Here is a 19,772-nt window from a genome sequence, read left to right as displayed (position 1 = left end):
TTAATTAGGTAAATAACTAACACTGTAGTGGAATAAAATTCACACCATTTTCCTCTGACATATAGTAGTTATATAGCATTAAAACTCTATTGTACAGTTCCTGTGCCTCAAAAGTAAAGTAAAAGTAAAAAAGCAACAAAACAAAAAAAAAGTCTTAGTCAGCATCACTAGATATTACTGTTAGGGATAATACCACACAGTAGACACAGGGGACAGTGTAATGTCCGTATATTCTATTCTAACTGCACTGTAACAGAAGAAATATAATATTTCCTCCAGCAGTAAATAGGCACTGGCTACTGGTCAATTATTAAAGACAGTCTCAATAGTCTTGTATTTCACCTGTGACAAAGTAACAAAGACACATTACCCTTTACTCCCAATTAGTTTTCCGCTTCTGTTTCCACCAGCAGCAGGCAGTGCACAGTCCCTATCACCATCATATAACAATAAATCCTGCTAACTCCTAAGAGTAATGTGACTTTGTTCTGAGGCAATTTGATTACACAAAGATGAACAACTCAAAATAAAAAAAACAGAATAGTTTAATATCCTAGATTTAATCAAGAGCTGGTTTTTAGCTGCTGAAGTTTCTCTGTAGTTTAGCTTTAAATATATTTGATTTCATACTAACATCATCAGTCCTGATAAATCCTCACTTCCTGCAACTCTGTATTTTAATCTGCAACAATTCTGATAATTTGAGGGTTTGTCAAACAAATCAAGGCATTAAAATATGTCAGCTGGTCTGATAAACTGATGGACATTGGTCTCTATTTCATTCAAATATTTTATGGACTTTTACAAAATACCTGATATTTTAAAGTGGAAAAGAAAAGCTGAACAAAACTATCAACATCAAATAAAGCGACTGCAGTGGCACATCACCAGCAACTGCTGAAAAACTGTCACCATTGTTTGGGTGTCTTAATTTCAGAGGCATCACTATCAGTCTAGGAGCAGAGAGATAATGACTCATGTAGAAAATGTGGTTTGGAAGACAAAAAAAAACAACCACCACCAGATCTGGCTCATATACAGTATTATTTAATTCATTCAGGTTGTTTTTCCATTTGCAGCCACCCCTGCAGGTTACATATACAAAAAAGATCTCTAAGAGTTACTGATTCAGCAGTATTTATTGGAAATAATAAAAATCCAAAAAGATATTTAAAACACAGCGTAATCTACAAGGCACTTGCTCAAAAATTAAAATATGTACAAAAATGTAAGTAGAGACAGCTGTTTTAAATAATATTGATTCACTTTAAAAGTATTTACAGTAGCTCCTTTGGTGTGGCATGAGGCTCATCTGAATAAAGGAAGGCACATCGGGGAAGAGTTTAATGAAAGCTGATGCCACCATTTAAGAGAAAGAGTGAAAAAGAAGCCAGCCAATGGAGCCGACAATAGCACCCTACAGAAATCTAAACCTGCTGCTCCGTGTGCGATTGACTCTGGTGTAACTTTGTCCTCGCAGCAGTCGAGCCGCAGCTTTAAAAAACATCCTGGCTCCCGATGCCTCACCACAGGCATTGGCTGGTGTAACCCCTGGCAACACGTGGCACGTCAGGGGTTTTGGGACGCCTACATGGCAGCATCACTGGAGACCAGAGATTTCCTCAGAGGCCCGTCACTGCTGCAGGTTCCTCCAATCTGTAGTCAGCAGGTGTGGAGCATCACTGTGGCGCCGCCGTGTGATTGGCCAAAGCAAAGTTCTGCTGCAGCACCACCAGAGAGCTGCGGAGCTGAGGGGAGATTTAGGTTTTTTTTTAAAAAAGTGTTACAAGACAGCAGTGAGTTCATGTGATGGAGCCCTGCTGTTTGTAAAATAAAATAAGACAGATACTGGGTGTCTCTGGAGGAGAATTAGAACTTCTTTACTCTTCAGTTCATTTCTCAAAACACATTTCATCTCTTGTTTATGCAGTAGGAGTCTCTAACACAGTGTCAATCACTGTCAAGCTCAACATCTTCAGAGGCTTCGCAAACTACAAGTCCACCCTCTTCTCAATCCTACCATCTGCTACTTTAATCTGTAGATAGTCTGACATTTTGGTAAATATGGTTATTTGCTTTCGGGTGAATAGTTAGACGGGTAAACCAACACCGCTCTCCTGTTTTGTCCATTAAATGTGAGGCTACAGACAGCAGCTGCTTAGCTTAGCATTAAGACTTCAACGCATCCAATTGGTTTAATCCGTTAAAAAAAAAAAGATGAGTGTAAAAAAGTCAGTCTGACATTTTACGGGGGGCGTATGCTGTTTTTGGCTCTGAGCAGTTTCTAGGCAACCTGTGGAGACTCCAGGAAGTAGCTGATCCTAGCCAAGACCAGAAACTTCCCCTGCACAATCTTTGCACAGAATTTCCACAATCACGGCCAAATTGGAGTTACAGTCAGACATTTCATTTATATTGTGCACCTCCAGCTTAAACAGCCTTTCCCACCTGCTCTAAAAGGTTGATGGAGTCCTGCAGTACAGCTTTCAGCAGCTGCATATCTTCTCTGGTCCTAAACCCTGGTCCCTGGCTCGGACCATATTCAGGGGCCAAGCTGCCAAACAGAAAGAAGAAAATATTGACGGCAAAATACGATATTGAGGAAGGCAGCAGAAAACACAAACAGAAGCAAAGAGGAAGAAATGTACGAGAAGTGGCACTGATGCAAGCCTGTCACTTACATAAGCACATTTACTGAGACTCAGGCAGTTTCAACATTGTGAGTCATTATAACAAGAGCTCTCTTGTATGTGGGCTGCTTAAACGCCACAGACAAAAAGAAAAAAGGTGGAGGAAGACTAACCCCTTCTACCTCGCCACCCACACAAATGCTTCTGCTTGCTGCGTGATCGTGGCAGCTACTGAAATGGTTACATTCTATGAAAGACGATAAATCAAAAGGGAAAGAGCCAAAGAAATATGCATGCAGCAAAGGAACACAAAGCTGTCTGACCTGGCCTCACTCCTCTCCCTCAGCCGATGCTTTGTGCTCAGGTACATGCGATGGGCGACGTCCTCCATGGCCCACAATTTGAAAAACAGACCCAGATTCATCAGAGTCAGAATCAGCAGACTGAAAGGAGACAGAAAGCATTGAGTTTAATCTGACTACTGGTGCACACAGTGACGTAACACCAGAAAGGACCACACACACACACACATCAGTCACAAAAATGACATTAATGACTCTTTTCACTCAAAGCAGTTTGATATTTTGGGCAACACCAAGTAAATAAGAGGCACAATTTGCATGTATACAATACACACCACATTGTTTCACTGTGTTTCCAACTTACATCACACTCATCCCAGCCACTATTGTCGAGGTGTTCCATCTGCATGGGCCATTTATTTCTATGGGGGCTGTAATACAGTGGGACAGATGAAAGAAAATTATAGATACATGCTAGCTGTATGAAGCAATAGCATGCAACGCTTTAACAGCCAAGGATCATCGCTGTTGGTTAGTGGGTGTGTCAAGGGTGCAACCCAATAAGACCATAACTTACCTCCACTCATCTGTGCAACATGTGCTTTCAAAGCTTTAATTATTTCTTGCTGCCACACTAGCAACTATGATGTTTGATGCACAACTGTCGCCTTAAGGAAATTTGTTCCAGGCTTTAAAATGTACATGTTCTAATTTTTAATGTTTAATGATACCAAAGGTATTTAAATAAGTTGTTTGTTTTTGATGTAAAAGACATAATATAACAGGCTAGCCGTTTCCCCTCACTTTCAAGCTTTATGCTATGCTAAGCTAACTGTCCCCTGGCTGCTGTTTCATATTTAAAAATGGACAGATATGAGAGTGATATCAAACTTCTAAACAAACTTTCAGCGGGAACATGAAATGCATCTCCTCAAAATGTCAAATAATTCAGTACAGTATAACGTCATGTACCCATGTTGCTGTCTCTGTGCTGTTCAGGATCTTGCCCATACTGCTTGTTAGGCTTCATGTGCTCTGGCAGAGTCCGGCTGTATGTCCGCCTCCTCCTCCGAAGCCCACTGATCTTCCCAGAGTCTCCGCCACCTTGATTCATCTCTGCTTCCTCCTCCAGCAGCTCTGCCTCTGTACAGCCATCACAGGGCCACAAAGGGTCAAACACAAATATGGGTCACACTGAGAGGGGTACAACAGTGGAAAACATGTCTGTTAATTGATGAATGTTTCCTTTTCATGATCAGTGCACTGAGCACTTAAAATGGCTGATATGCGTTGGAGGAATCACAGACAAAATAAACCACAGAATAAGGAAAGAAGACAGGGAAGTGTCCTATTCTACCTCCACAGTGTGCGAACAGGACTTTCTGCTTACCCAGCTGTCTGAAATAGTCCTCTATGCCACTCCAGGAGTTTTTGGTGATGAAGGACTTGACCAGGCCCCATGGCTGCTTCTTGTATTTCACATCCGTGTAGACCCTGGCAGCACGACAGACATTTTAAATGGTCATCTCTTTTAAAAAAAAAAAAAACACACATAAAAGTCAACAGATAAACTGGTACCTTACCTTAGTCGACACTTCCGCTTTGAGGTACGTGTGATGTAGTACCGATTTTGAGTGTAAAAGTAATCGTGATAGGGAACGTCGTGAGTGTACACCTCAGAGTCCACGAGGTAGTACTGACCATCCCTGGATTCTTTGTACAGCGTCTGAGAGATAATTCGAGTATAAAATGAGGCAGGAAGCAACAATTCAAAGGTTTGTTCATTCTTTCGTGCATGCAGACAAGGAAACACACCTGGTTCTCTGTAGCGGTGGAGAACTTTCCGATCAGAGGGTTGCTGATGGTTATTGTGTAGTTCAGACACCTCTTCATGTTTCCGGAGGCGTCTTTTTGCCAAGCAATCAAGCTGGCGTCTGACGAAACAAAAACACATGACACCTTTTATTAGTCAGAACTGGTGGATACAGTAGTTTCAGGAGTGGCTCAAAGCCACAATGTAGGGATAACCAATTCAACAGAAGTATATAAAATGTCATGTTGAAGCTAAAGTGCAGCCCCCATCGCCGTTAAATCTAGATTAAGTCCATGTTTAATACTTACTGGTTATCTTTCTGACATTCATGAACCTGCGGATGAAGCTGGAGTCGGTGAAGAGCAGCTCAAACATCTTGTTGGCGCTGAAGTGGAAGACCTTGTTTAGGTAGAGTCGACCCTGCACCTGGGACAAACCCACCCGCTCCTCCACTGGTGAAGCGAGAAAGAGATAGAGGGAGAGGAACATATTGAAACCACAAAAAAATACACCACCTCAACATTCTCCAGCGCCTGGGTTGCGTGCTCTCACAGTCCTCGATGCTCTCCGAGCCACTCTGCTCCGACACTGCGTTCTCATTGGCGTTGAGGTCGAGAGAAAGCGACGAGCGCTTGGAGACCCGTTCCGGGGCGAGGCGGTCCAGGGAGGCAGCGGGACTGCGCTGCTGAGATGGGGTGGCGCGAGACTCATCCTGCTGGAGAGCAATGCACAAAAAGAGATGTAGACATGTACAGACCACACAACTTAAAATTTAAAAAAAAGGAAAAATCTATTTCCAATACCGCGTTGGCAGAGTTCTGTGATCCAAGAAGGGAGGGCAAGTCTTCCCCTTGAGGTGTGGAGGTCTCAAAGGGCCCATGCTCCACTCCAGGGAGGTGAAGGGAGGGGGTCCGCTCCAGCCTCCCGTGACCATCATCACCACCAGGCCTCGCCATCAGGCTACAGACAAACAGACGGATGGCGTCAGATAACAGCACACGGTGAGTGTGCGTGATGGACGCACAGGTGGGAGTGCACTCACCTGGTCTGCACCGTTGATTCTACTGATAAATGTAAGCTCTCCATTTCCTCATGGCTCAGGCCCAGGTCATTCCCATAGTGCTGTCTGACCATCTGCCACAACTCCAAGCTGGTCAGAGGCTGAGAGTTGACAAAAAGAGGAGAGGTCACCAGGATGTGGCTCCTGTAGATCACCGCATCCTCACGGTTTGACAGATAGAGACCACAGTGTCAACAAAAACACCGAGCAGTTCAGTTGACAGTAGTTGTAACCTGGAAACATGTAGCCTCAACACACTGTAATTTAACCTACAGTCTTATCTCCGTGGTGACAAATCTGATTATCTCTCTGGATTGCTGCATAGTCATCTTACAGGTTTGCATTAACCCCTGACAGCCAAGAGAGTTTCAGAAATCTCACCAAAAATCGTGAGTGTGTGCAATAAAATTTGATCTCTGGGCAAAATTAACACATGCTGCGCTCAGAGGATGATCAAGACAATCAGTTTTGAGGTGAACAAAATTACAAAAACTACTAAAATTATAAAGAATAGTTAGTATTATTACAGGCCTGTTTATTCCGTCGGGAATTCAACGCTTTTCGCCATATGGACCCACATAAGGTGATCTAGCGCATCTAAAAACCGAGAGAAAGTTTAGGATCCGTTCACGCAGACTTTACTTACTTGTCAGAGGACATTTCCTCGCAGCTGTGAGCTTTAGCTGGCTGTCAGACAGTGATCTGTAACCTGGACGCACCGCGCACTCACTTTCAGGAAGTGCTGGATTTGTAAGAGTTCAGCGACGTAAAGACGCGCCGCCCAGATTTACATCGCAATCAAAAGGTAAACAAAAGCTCGCTGCGCACGTCGAAAGTCCGGTTTACAGACAGCTAGACCACATCTCTTTGGATGGGACCCCGTTCACAGTTTCTGCTCCGACACAAGCGGAGCGTCTGGTGCTCCCTGTGCGGTGACAGCAGACTGTACGTGAGCCGCCGTGGCCACACCTGGTGGGGTCAATGAACTTCTGAGGGTGGTGTTTTTGTGAAGGTGTTTGTGCTCCAGATCCCTGCAGACAGACACCCCTGTGCCCGTGAGTAGGCTGCCATAGTGCCGGTCTATAGGAGAAGTCTACTATAGTCAGCTGCAGAGATCAAATTTATGAGAGCGCAACTGACTGCCAGTTGTCTATAATAACAGCATTGCTGCATGGTTGTTATATACATGCTTTCTCTAGATTTATTCAGTGTTTTGTATGTGTTTGTTTATTGTTTGCTATTTATTTACAGTGCAGAAAAGTGGAGAATCACAACTCTTCAACCAAAGATGGCTAATCCTAACTGGTGGTTTCCATTTTTAACTGGCCCACATCCCTGACATAATGGAGGTTAATTATTCCAGTTTATGAGCATTATGGAGCATCTGTTGCTTCGTCTCCAGTGGAGTCATTTTTTCATCTTTTAGTCTACTCTTCAACCGCTTTTAGCCTCATTTGCATCCTATCACCTCTTTAAATCACTGTGTCAGTTAGTGGCGGAGTCCGCCATTCCCAAGCTGAAATGCAATTTGACTGCCTGTCTGGCTTAAGTTTAAGTTTAAGTTTAGACAATTGCACTGAAACTGATCCCAATAGCTCTCAGATCAACTTCCAACCCTTTAGTGTTTCAGCTTCAACTCGTATACAACATCTCACTTGTAAATAATTAGCATTTTAAGACATTTTAGCCTGCTTACAGTCTTTGCACCTGCAATTGTGAGCGCTTAAAATTCTATTTTTACAGGAGAAAGCATTGGCTAAAAGGCAGTTTCTCGCATACAGGTGACTCCACTGATCTCTAGTAAGTTTATTTTTAACTACAGCCCTGACATAAGTGCAGGTCAATTATTCCAAACACAGTACCTCACTATGGGGAACAATAAACAAAAGCTCATGGCTGTTGGACTAATGAGCAAACCTGCCGTGCTGCCGTGTGCAGATCTTTACCCTACATGCAATAGCAGAGCAGCGCCGATAACGTCCACGGAAGACCGTCTGTGGCCAGGGCAGTTTGACGTGTACTCTGGACCGATTAGATAAGTGCTGCAAAATGGGGTGAAGTCACAGACCTGCTGGTGTTCTGGGAGGCATTTAGTCAAAGCAGTTAAGTCATTGGGTCGCAGCAAAGTGTTTGTGTTGGCAGTTGTTTGTGATACAGGTCGAATGACTGCAGGCCTTGTAGACAGGGGTTTTATTGACATGTGACATAGGTATGAAACAGGGACGATTGCTAAGTCTGCATGAGCAGTGGTTACTCCTACACGTGTGGTTAGGAGACTGTACTGTATAAAGTACGAGTGGCTGAATGAAGCAGGGCCTTACCTTGTCCAACAGTGTGTTTTGCCACATGCGGAAAACACCAAGGTAACTTTTCTCTCTTGCTGAGAAGGAGGTGAAGAAGAACTGCAGGTGAAAGTATAAAGAGATGAACTGTAATCAATGAAGTCTTTATGAAATGTGGAATAAACTCTTGGTGCTGCTCTTCTCTACTCCCCTCTAATATACCTTCTCTGTGCTCGTGCAGACCTGGATGGCATTGGGAATCAATCGAGCTGTTTTCTCTCTGGTCATAGAAATGATGTCTGTAAGAGCCAGTATCACCTACAAAAAGGGGAAAAGGTTACAGAAGATTTTGCACACATACTTGTCAAATAAAGAAAAAAAATCCTCCCTCAGACACCATTATCAAGTAGATCCTCCTTCTCTTGGGATGACATCTGACTTTCAGTAACTCCCAAGAAGAGGTGTGAACTTAAAGCTCACTGCAGTGACATAATCAGAAGTCACTGCACTATCACATGGTCGACTGCAGCTGCTGCAAGTGAAGCAAGTAGTGCATCATCCGTGTTGTTTTTCCTGTTGTATCTTGGCTTGGTTTTTCTGTGTAATTGTTGCCCACAATTGCAATTTCGGAGGAACTGGCAACAAAATCAGTTATTTATGGTTTATGTGTATATGTATTTTTTATTTTTATTTTTTAAATATCACCTGTCCCCATTTTACTTATTTGTGGATATAACAAAAATACAGCAACAAAACAAAAAGAAAATGTAATTCTACACTGTATTTTGTTGCGTTGTCCATTTGCAGTTATACGAATGTGTTTGCAGACTGGTCACCCTCCTCTTTCCCTCCGTCGTCCTCCTCCTCCACTCTCTTATTACCTTCGTACCCCGAAACACGTTGCTGTAGAAACACAGCCAGTTCTCCGAGAGGTACATGCGTCCCTGAAGGAGGATGTCTCGCTGGAGGGCGCATGGATAATCTGAGGAAAAACACACAGGGCCGCTGAAGCGGGCGGATCACATATACAATTGAGAGTGCCTGAGGTGTTCGGACTACATTTATTAAACAGGTCACTGTAGTAAGATGTTGTGATAGCCATAATGGGATTTACTGTCTTTCAGTTGGCTTCAGAAACTGACAACATGCAACTGCTTATAGGGTATTGAAGATAATTAAAAATGTACAAAGTTAGTAACATTTAAAAGAGCAACATTTAAAATAAAAGAACTATTTTGTATTTTTATTGCATAAAAATGGTAGAAAATGAATAGTGGATCTCAGCAGAGATATCATCACCCTAAATATTAAAATAAACTCACCAACTAGGAGTCTCTCCGACTCTGGTAGTTCTTTAAACACCTTCTTAAATTCATCAAACCTCTGTTTGTAGGTCGACAGAGGAGTTTGAGGTGCTGCGAGACACTGCCCCTGAGGGTCGGAGCTCTGATGGAGGAGATGTGAGCATTTCTGATTTAATGAAAGACATTAATACAGTATTGGTAAAGCTACAGTGTATTGGGATGATAATCTGTGAATGACAGGCAGGATATAAGTGAGTTTGAGCAGATGATAAACAGCATGAGAAGCCTTGTGGGTTGTGCATCGGTGAGACCTCACCAATCCCACGTGTGTGAGGTGAAACATGGTGCAATGAATTCAAAGCCATTGCAGGTTTTACTGATTTGAGTCTAAATGTTATACACTAGCAGCAGCAGCTTTATGTTAATAGGGTCTCAAGGGTGCTTTTACCTCCTCTTCCTCAGAGCTCCACCTGACATCCACCAGGGATGCAGACTCATCTGTAATATCATCACTGCCCACTCCTGACCGGCTGGACACCTGGTCCATCTGCTCTGCTGGAAGGCTCAAATACAAAACATATGAACTGTGAATCTCCTGTAACTCTGCTACAGATTGACATTTTACACATTTCAGGCTCAGTCTCTTTTTTTTCTTTTCCCCTAAAAGACAAAGCTAGCTTGTGGGTCTTTTGAGAGCTGATTTTCAAGATATCCAGGATGTGAAACCACAGGGCAAGTCATTATCACTGCAACACAACTGGTTTGACTGGGAGGGTGACGCTGCAGGAAGGGCAGTCATAACAATGGACAGAAACATTTAAGCTCCTATGAATATCTTCTGTTGTTAAATGGACAAGTATCGTTCAAAGAATGGATCCGCGTCACAAACTTAAACACATTAATGGAGATTTTAGGACATTTGCGCGTTTAGTAATGCAGGCTACACCCCTTAGATTGACTTAGCTGATAGCAGCCATCAACCGGCGTGGATGTCAAGTCTCGTCAAACGAAACCAAGATGATTAAAGCTTTTTATCAGATTTGTAAAGCCGTTTAACTCGTCCCAAAATAGTTTTACGCACAGCGCCAAGAGCGCACAGGCGTGCTGCGGCTTTAGACGAGTCCCCACATGCAGGTGATCTGAGACAAAACCTTTGTTGTCAGTCACTTACCTGCTACGAAGCGGACCCAGGATTTCTGTTCTGCTCACTGTGCGACAGAGTTAAAAAAAGATAAGTAGATTTCTTTTAAAATCGAGAAACCCCCAGTTTGTGCCACACACGTCTGAAGCTCTGTGGATGAGTAAAGTGTTCTCCTCGTGGGTCTTGTTGCAGGTGCATCTTATTAGGCCTGGGGAGCAGATCTTATGGGAGTTGTCCTGTCATTTCTGACGCTCATTGGGCTTCACGTGCCAAGTGCTCCAAAATGACCTTTTCCTTCTTCTGTTCGCCAGTTGAGTGGAGTTTAAGTAACAACTACACACCATATAATCTCTATTTTTATCAATTGCGATCACTACCTTCAGCTCTGCCCTTTTAAAATAATGTTAATCAAAATAATTTCTATTAAAAAAGGCATCCTGTGGGCAGGGTGCAGGAGAGTATGAGTGGTATGCAGACAGACCAGTTCAGCAGCAGCATCAGACGCTATGAGATCAAGCAGGCAAACACACAACAACATCAATGTTTTTCCCCATGTTTTAATTCTTTGGGAGTAACATGATGAAAGTATTGGACAGCAGAGCGTCAAGAGCCCGACTCTTAAACATTCACACAGCAAAGTACACAACACTGCACAGTGTGGAACACAACCATAAAAACAAAAAGAAAGAACAACAAAGCCTTCACGTCAAAATGCTGGCAATAAATAGACTGATCTTATTAAATTTATATTCATTACTCTTCTGTACAGATGGTTTATGAATTACAATACATCAACCGAACAATCGTCTTCAGGAAGGGCAACACGGCTACACACAGAAATCATGTAAACAGAGAAAGGAAGAAACAGGGTGATCAGATCCCTCGTTCACGCGCACATTTAATCCACACACGCATGCACGATCAGCGACCATGCAGAGGATCCAGAGTATGCTGATATGAGGCAACAAATAATAATGAATACAGTACATCTTTCTCTTTTCCCTCCACATGAAAATGCGCACGCACACTCACACAATCACTCACAAGGTGGAGCACAGGGGAGCACACAGGTTTACGAGGAGGTGGAATGTGATTCTGCTGTGGAGGGGTCAGAGATGAACCGGAAAGGTTGTGAGAGGTGGGAGATTATTCTTCCAATGTACGGAAGGCATTCTGCATGTCCTCCAGTAGCTGAGCGTACTCGGCCTTGATCTTAGGCTCGCCGTCCTTCACTGGGTCCTGTGCCGACAAACAAAGGCAGCCTTAGAGTGTGACCAGAGAAGAACAGACTGTGCACGATCGATGGTGGGAATTTACTCTATGAATAATGTTGAGAAACACACACACCTTGAATTTCATTGAGCTGAGCCTGTAGAGGACCTCTCCCATGTGCTCCCTGATCATGGCCCAGGTGATCTTGTTGTCACTCTGGGCTGTGGTCTCCACCGCGTGCCGCGCCATGTCGTAGAAAGCAATGGTGTTGGAGAGAATGCCCACGGTCTTATAGAAGGGACAGAACCTGAGGGGATGGACACAAGACAGTCAAAAAAATAAGTTATCAGTAGATTAGAACAGGAACTGAGCCATTTTAGATCACATTCATGGCCACAGAAAATGGGTTTTCACCTTCACTTCCCCTCTAGGATGTCCAACATCTATTCATCATCTGACTATTTGACAGTGACCACAAAAGGTATGATGTTACCTGTCATAAGGAGTGTAGCCGTTCTGCTGCAGGAAGTCATCTTTGAGCAGTTTGGCCACTTCCAGGGTGATTTTATCAGTCTCTGCCAGTGACGCCTGTTGAGAAAAAAAATGAATGTGTTGGAACAAGCATATATAAGCTTTGAAGCTACAATCAGGTAGCTTCAAAATCAGGTCAAATTTTATGCTGACTTACCTTCCCGACGAGCTGCACAATCTCAGCCAGGTCCTCCTCCTCCTGCAGGATCTCCTTAGCCTTGGTACGCAGAGGGACGAACTCGGGGAAGTGCTTGTCGTAATACTCATCCAGAGCACGAGTGTATTTGCTGTAGCTGATCAGCCAGTTCACAGAGGGGAAGTGCTTCCTCTGAGCCAGCTTCTTATCCAGACCCCAGAACACCTGAGAAGAAATAACGCGATGAAAGTGAAGAACTGAGTACCTTTAATCAACAATGCTTCATTCAGACAACAGTGTGATCTGATTTTGGTGACTCACCTGTACAATACCAAGAGTGGCTGAAGTGACAGGGTCAGAGAAGTCACCACCAGGGGGAGACACACTGAGGAAAGAACAGATACAGTTCACTGTATTTACTGCACAAGATGTGCAGAGTAAAGTCTCCCTCTAGTGGAGAAAACAAAACTGTACTCACGCTCCTACAATACTGACGCTGCCCTCCCTCTCAGGGTTGCCCAGACACTTCACCCTTCCAGCGCGCTCGTAGAAGGAGGCGAGACGGGCGCCCAGGTAGGCAGGATAACCGCTGTCTGTGGGCAGACACAGAAAATACCTTTTGTACACCGCTGACTGGCTGTACGCTTCCTACTGGGTTAATATGATCACATAAAAGTAGGAAGAGAAGTGCACCGCCATGCTGGTGCCTCTTTCAAAACAGAGGCACAACTTCCAACTACTGCAGAGGTATTTAAAGTGTGAGGTCTTCATAGTTGTGCACTGATTCACATGTTCAATAATAATAATAATAGTGGTAGTAACCTGCACTGCAAAAACTCAGTTTGAAGGCTGCAAAACCCTTTCTTCTGACATTGAAGTTACAAACAGAATCAAGAGTGACTCTTTGTTGCACAAGAAGATTGTGTAAGTTTGTGAAATTCAGATTCACTCCTCCTTCCTTTTAGAAAGTAGACACTGATCACCTGACCTGATTTATAGATGCTTTCATGATGCCGTGAGAAGAAATGTGAACAGAAGTTCTAACCTAATGCCAGAGATCCTGGAGCGTGGACCTACTTTTAGCTCTTATTAGAATATCAAGGAGACTCCAAACGTACCAGCAGGCATCTCAGCCAGACGACCAGAAATCTCCCTGAGAGCCTCGGCCCAACGGGAGGTGGAGTCGGCCATCATGCTCACGTTGTACCCCATGTCTCTGAAGTACTCAGACAGCGTGATTCCTGCCGAAACAAACACAGTCAGTATGCACCGCTCGTGCGTTAACTCACGTGATAAATGATCGAATAGTATTTCCGGGGACATTGTGAACAGATAACCTGTGTAGATGGAGGCTTCTCTGGCAGCTACAGGCATGTTGGAGGTGTTGGCCACCAGCGCCGTTCTCTTCATGATGCTCTCCGTCTTCCCATCCACCTCCATGGTCAACTGTTAGTCAGAAAACACTGTCAGAATACCAATCAGAGTCGCTCTTGTTGGGATACATCTCCGCCACCATCGTTACCCACCTCAGGGAAGTCTCGCAGTACTTCTGACATCTCGTTACCACGCTCCCCGCACCCTACGTAGATGATGACGTCACTGTTGGAGTACTTGGACAGGGACTGGGAGATGACAGTCTTTCCGCAGCCAAAGGCTCCTGGGATGGCTGTGGTTCCTCCCTGCACACATCTTTACACACAGGAGAGTTGAGAAAAAACAGAAATGCGTTGATGGGGGAAACATTTCTGACATGTCTTGGCTAAAGGAGCAAAGTACGATGCAAGACTCACGGGAAAAGGGCGTCGAGCACCCTCTGCCCGGTCAGCAGTGGGTGATTGGCAGGAAGCTTCTCTGTGACGGGCCGCACTTGTCTGACAGGCCACACCTGCACCATGGTGAATTTCTCCTTCACCCCCTCAAACTCCAGCTCCATCACCACATCCTGACACAAACACACACACACATATAATTAACACAAAACAGCATCTTACAGGCACTTCACAGCTGCAGCTTGCGGTGCGGCGGACTCACGCTGAGGTCATAGTTTCCAGGCGGAGCCACGTAGGTCACAGTGCCTCTGTTTCTGGGAGGCAGCATGACTTTGTGCTTGATGAGGGAGTTCTCAGCCACCAGGCCATAGATGTCTCCACCTGTGATGTGACTGCCAACCTGATGACAGTGATTTTAAAAAGGATTTAATTCACCCGATAATTTAAACACGTCAAGTTGAAGGTCTGATGTCCGGACACGCTCGTACCCGCAGGCTCTTGCTGGGACAAAACTCCCACTTGAGGTCTCGGTTGAGGGCTCCGATGTTTACGCCTCTGGGGATGTAGATGCTTTGCGTGAGGTCATTGATGTCCTTTAGTGGTCGCTGGATACCATCAAAGATGGAGCCCATGATTCCTGGACCCAACTCCACAGAGAGAGGTTTCCCCGTCCGCAGCACAGGATCTCCAACAGACACACCGGCTGGATTCAAGCTCAGGGAAAAAAAACCTTGGATGGGAATGTGGGACTATTTCTACTATTAACGTTCACACAAACAAGATGATGCCAACATTTTAAACATAAAGAAGAATTAAGAGCAGTGGTGTAGGACTTTACCGCATACTGATCCAACATGTGAGGATCGTGGCCTCACGCTGGCAAAACTGACTCACATCCTCAAGAGCTGTCATAATTTGTCACCCCAAAAACCCACCGGGCACATCTGCATCCATTCTAGCTGCGGTCCGTTTTGCTCTGTCCTCAGCGTGGTTGTAAAACCACAGAGAGCGTTTCAGAAGTTTTCAGATGCAGAGAATTTTGCCTGGCTGATTAGTTGACTTGCTCTGATTTTGTTGATTTGATCATTTTCCTGTGATTTCTGTGCTTCCAAACAAGCAAGTTTCATACTTTGTCTGTTTTAAATGCGTTTCTTGTGTGTATTTACTGCTTTGTTGTGCTGTAGCTACAGAGAGCAGCTAAAGTGAAAGTGAAAGTTTTTTTTCACTTTCAAGTCGAACTTCTTGTCAAACATGTTGTTAAAAACCCTCTGACCGGTTAATGTCTGGCCTGGTAACGCCGATTATAAAGTAATACTGATGTGCTGGTGGAATATACAATTGAAAGTCTGCACTAGAGCTTTTATTTTGCAAACTGACCAGATTCTTTTTGCCGTTTGTTTGTCTGGCTTCATCTGCTCTGTGCTGGTTGACTCAGTCGGGCCGCAGCCAGCATAAAAAATAGACCAGGCGCGTATCTTTAGCAGCGTTAGCCACAGTGCAGCCAGATGTCATCGTTATTGAAAAGGCCTTTTGATTGAAGAGTGTAGTTTGTCCCTAATCATACAAGAGAATGACTAAGGCTAAGACTTAGAGAAAATAACATTTACATTAAAGACAGGAAGGTAGATCATATAAAATATGTCTGCCTTTCATAGAGCACTTTATTCAGAACAGGTACTACAGTAAACTCTCAATCACCTTTATTTTATTACTATTATTAATTTTTTTTTAATTTCAATTCATATTATCATTATTATCATGATTATCATTACATGTAGTAGTAGTAATTCATTGTCATTCTAATGCTTTTCTTTGCCTATGTGAAACATTTTGAATTGTTCTTGTCTACTATATATGTAGTTGTTGGTATGGATTAAAACATTTTATATATGTCGTGTTTTCCGCGCTCTACACAACAATTGTGTTAGTGAGCTTCTTAAAAACAGCAGCCACACAGTGGATCAACATGACAGCTGTGACATAAAGGCAGCGACAGAGACAGTCATGTGGTCTAAAGGATACACGTCTCCTCGTACACCTGGATGGTGGCCATGTCTCCCTCCAGCCTGATAATCTCTCCCACCAGCTCACTGTGGCCGACACGGACCAGCTCGTACATGGCGGCTCCCGCCATGGCCGTGGCTGTCACCACTACGGAAACAAAACGAGGTAAACAATCAGACCGGAGGAGAGAGTTGGATGGTGATGACAGCACTGACAACAATAATATTAACTTTATTTATATAGCACTTTTCTTAACAACCTTACAAAGTGCTTTACAAAATAAAGTGTAACCAGACAAGACAGTAAAAAACAATGTGGATAAAACCAAAGGATAAAAGCAGATAAAGACAATTAAAAGAATAAAGATAAGATAAATAAGAACGGTAGAAAACATATCAACCATTACCGAAACCTTTCACAAAGAGAAAAGTTTTCAGATGCAATTTGAAAGTTTTCAGGTGCCAGAGTATGCATGTGTGGTAGCCAACCTGGTCCGGAGACTCCATGAACGTATCCAAACTGGCTCTCTCTCTCCTCATCCCTGATCTTAGGCAGCTTGGACATGTCCATCTTCACAGGTTTATTAGTCGGACTGGAAGGAGAGCAGAGAGGAGAGGAACAATGTGTCATCACACAGCAGAGAACTGAAGGAAAAAGGGAAAATGAACCAGAGGACTGCAGGCCATCATCCGCTGCTGTGGGTGTTACCGAACCCAAAATGGCTTTTCACAAGAGGATCAGACCAGATCAAATTTATTTCCTCAACATAAAAAGGCAGAAACAGATAAAATACCGGAATGAAACTAATTAAAACTTATTATTACTAGTGTTTGAAACCAGACAAATATTTTCCTGGCATTGAGCTGCCACCTTGGTAGTGACACCTCCTATTGTAACCATGGAAACCGCCAGGAAAATACAGCAATATGATCGCTCACGACTTTTTTTTTTCCTCAGCATTAAGGAGCCTGATCTAGGCCACCCCCCTCATCTCCTCCTCCTTCTTGGCTGCACACACTTCAGGTCCAGTAGTACAATGGGTATGACGTGTCAGGCTAACATTAGGGGGGGAATCCCACAGAGCAGCACGTTCCTCTGATGCGTGTGCAAATTTTTCATATTGTAATTTTCACATCACATATCTGCGAGATACTGTGTCCTCTCAACTGGGCTACATGCAGGAGTGACACAAACACAAGCTGTCATCAGTCGTGACATAAAGCCCCACAGAGAGCTGACTGCAGAGGCTCTGCACACACTGAAGAGCAGCTTTATCTGAAATATACTGCATGTATCAGACACAGAATATCCAGTGGACGTGCTCATAAATAATGTGGTGTTCTTCATTTCTCATCCTCTATCTGACAATCGCAGCGCACATACAGGACTCTATATCCATGTCCTTTTCTTGTCCTTCCCACTGATGCACAGATCTTCCTGTTTACGCTAGGCTGCTTAACCCATCTGTGCAGGAACATAGCAGCTCCACCAACGGGTCAATGCAGGAATAACAGGAGTGACACCTAAAAAGGCTGCACTCTGTTCTTCTACCAAATACCAAAAACAGGATTCCCTTGATTTCAGTAGGTGATTATGTGCTGTTCATTTCAAAGAGCACACCTTAAACATTTACAGCTGTGTCCGAACAACTGAGGTGTCGGTGGGAGCCTGATGAAGAGCAGCATACAATGGGAAGATAAGGTCCATTGTTCTAATGATTACTTCAACTAAGATCATACACAACTGTTTACCAACTTGATTAATTCAAATCTTACAAATCAAACAAGAATTTCATGAAAAAAGCCACTGAATATCAATATTACAATATTAGTTACAAGCGTCTTTACAAACAGCTCAGGTCACATTCTCTTGTAATAATCCTGGCTACAATAACAGACATGACACTTGATCATATGATCCTGGCACATGACTGGCTGGCCTGTAAGGAAGTGGAAAATTAGCATGGTGCAAAACTGGGAAGTACAAATTATGTATGTGGAAACACTGGAGATATCCTCCACAGAAACTGGCATGGGACATACTAAAGATAGCCTTCATTAATAAATTACTGACCATACATGATTAGTCGGCTAATTCATGATGGATAGTAGAGAAAGTTAGAAATGGTCATCTGTTGTCAAACGTCAAATTAAAAGTGAAATTCAGCTTATAAACCAGGCAGCAAAGGGTTTTCTGTATCTGTATTTTCGGTGACTGAGGGGCTGAAGTTGAGCTTTGAGTCTATCTGTGCTCATTATCAGACATCTGAGCTAAAAGACAAGGCTGTAACATTACTGTGAGGAGGCATGTATGCGCCAACATAAGCTCAGAAATGTTGCATGTATGTGAGATGACCAAGAAAATCATCCTGACACATAGATGGTGATTGCAGCCATCGTTGAATGCAGGAGGCAGATCACCTAACGCTAAGTTTAATGTTTAAATGAAGACACAAATAATAGAGATTTCACCGACATAAGAGTGACTGCTGGTCTGTGTGTGGTAAATGATGACCAGGCTGTTCAGTTTGATAGCTGTCCTCCAAACTGTAGCTTCACTAGCTTAGCTAGCACCGCAGTCAGAGGCGACATTTATATCCCATATAAACCCTGAATAAACATGTTAGTAATTTCCACTAAATCCCACTTTGACTTCACGGTTAAACAACGTTAGCTAGCTTATTCGGTGTTGTGAAAACGGCAGCAAAGACTGGTCTCTCGGCCTGGCACAAAACTGCTGCCTCCACCGCTTTGGTGCAGCGGTGTAACATTAGCTACCATTTTAATTATAAAGCCGCTGTCTGTTTGCAATGTGGATGATGAGATAATAATAATAATATAATAGTTACCGTCTGGGTGTGAAGTGGTGGTTGACTGTCTCGCCTCGAGAGAGAAACGATGGTTGCCGCGATGCGTGACAGCAGACTGAGATCAGCTGACTTCATTCAGTCGCTGCTCGGTTTTACTGCTGGGCCTCTGCAACCGCCGCCATTTTGGATCCGCCCCGGGGCGGTCGCAAAGATTTTCAAGCGGTGAACATTAGTGATAGATCACTCCAGACCAATATTCGTCTACAGCAAACAGTACTGAGAGTATGGGCAAGAATAGAGATTTACTATAGAATATGATATATGCACATCATTATGATATTATGTGTTTATTGTTTATATATTTGATATGTATATCATGTTTTTTAATAATGTCAAAATGCCCCCTACTTGTAAGATCATCAGTAACTACATCTGTCAGATTGTGTCAGACATTTGTGATAAATATTGGAAGTGTGATGAAATATACAAATACATAACAAATATAATATAATATATATATTAATATAACATACATATGCATATGTATAATATAATGTTGACTTTCTTGGCCAGGACTCCCTTGTAAAAGAGATGTTTTTAATCACAGAGGGACATGAATAAACGTTAAATCAAAGAAAATATAGCATACATTATTAAGTGACACCTGCATTGGTACGAAATCTTGTGGCCCTGTCTTGTCAAAATGTACTTTTTAATAATAATATCTCCTCAGAGAGAGAGATAAATATTATATACTTATATAAATAACACATACTTAA

At 43.3% G+C, this 19,772-nt stretch overlaps 2 protein-coding genes across 2 annotated transcripts; both read right to left on the bottom strand.

Moving 5' to 3' along the window:
- Positions 1-1,027: 1,027 nt before the first annotated feature.
- Positions 1,028-9,938, bottom strand: gramd1c (GRAM domain containing 1c). The gene is made up of 17 exons (XM_070852786.1): positions 9,840-9,938; positions 9,410-9,533; positions 8,969-9,069; positions 8,310-8,405; positions 8,127-8,207; positions 5,788-5,906; positions 5,549-5,705; positions 5,298-5,457; positions 5,054-5,197; positions 4,748-4,866; positions 4,516-4,658; positions 4,323-4,426; positions 3,905-4,075; positions 3,297-3,363; positions 2,954-3,073; positions 2,449-2,554; positions 1,028-1,748 (listed from the first exon to the last, which is right to left on the bottom strand). The coding sequence occupies exons 1-17, from the start codon at positions 9,936-9,938 to the stop codon at positions 1,680-1,682; spliced, it is 1,980 nt and encodes a 659-aa protein (XP_070708887.1). The 3' UTR covers positions 1,028-1,679.
- Positions 9,939-11,073: 1,135 nt separating this feature from the next.
- Positions 11,074-19,136, bottom strand: atp6v1ab (ATPase H+ transporting V1 subunit Ab). The gene is made up of 15 exons (XM_070852929.1): positions 19,033-19,136; positions 16,673-16,776; positions 16,203-16,331; positions 14,669-14,883; positions 14,443-14,580; positions 14,202-14,353; positions 13,938-14,100; positions 13,749-13,857; positions 13,530-13,652; positions 12,890-13,004; positions 12,733-12,796; positions 12,433-12,636; positions 12,238-12,332; positions 11,880-12,051; positions 11,074-11,771 (listed from the first exon to the last, which is right to left on the bottom strand). Exons 2-15 carry the CDS (start codon positions 16,752-16,754, stop codon positions 11,679-11,681), a joined length of 1,854 nt encoding a protein of 617 aa, XP_070709030.1. The 5' UTR covers positions 16,755-16,776; positions 19,033-19,136; the 3' UTR covers positions 11,074-11,678.
- Between the last annotated feature and the right edge of the window lie 636 nt (positions 19,137-19,772).

Source organism: Pempheris klunzingeri, chromosome 21 (genome assembly GCF_042242105.1).
Source record: "Pempheris klunzingeri isolate RE-2024b chromosome 21, fPemKlu1.hap1, whole genome shotgun sequence".
Taxonomy (NCBI): domain Eukaryota; kingdom Metazoa; phylum Chordata; class Actinopteri; order Acropomatiformes; family Pempheridae; genus Pempheris; species Pempheris klunzingeri.
The sequence above is the reverse complement of the archived record's forward strand: the minus strand, read 5'-3'. Positions and strand labels throughout refer to the sequence as shown.

Excerpts from the sequence above, each read along its gene's own strand:
- gramd1c (XM_070852786.1), bottom strand. The coding sequence starts at position 9,938 with ATGGACCAGGTGTCCAGCCGGTCAGGAGTGGGCAGTGATGATATTACA. Across the intron at positions 5,706-5,787 it reads GAATCAACGGTGCAGACCAG|CCTGATGGCGAGGCCTGGTG; the intron begins GTGAGTGCACTC and ends GTTTGTCTGTAG. Across the intron at positions 1,749-2,448 it reads CCATCAACCTTTTAGAGCAG|CTCCGCAGCTCTCTGGTGGT; the intron begins GTGGGAAAGGCT and ends ATCTCCCCTCAG.
- atp6v1ab (XM_070852929.1), bottom strand. The coding sequence starts at position 16,754 with ATGGACATGTCCAAGCTGCCTAAGATCAGGGATGAGGAGAGAGAGAGC. Across the intron at positions 14,884-16,202 it reads CCAGGTGTACGAGGAGACGT|CCGGTGTGTCTGTTGGAGAT; the intron begins GTATCCTTTAGA and ends GCTTGAATCCAG. Across the intron at positions 13,005-13,529 it reads TCTGGCTGAGATGCCTGCTG|ACAGCGGTTATCCTGCCTAC; the intron begins GTACGTTTGGAG and ends GTCTGCCCACAG.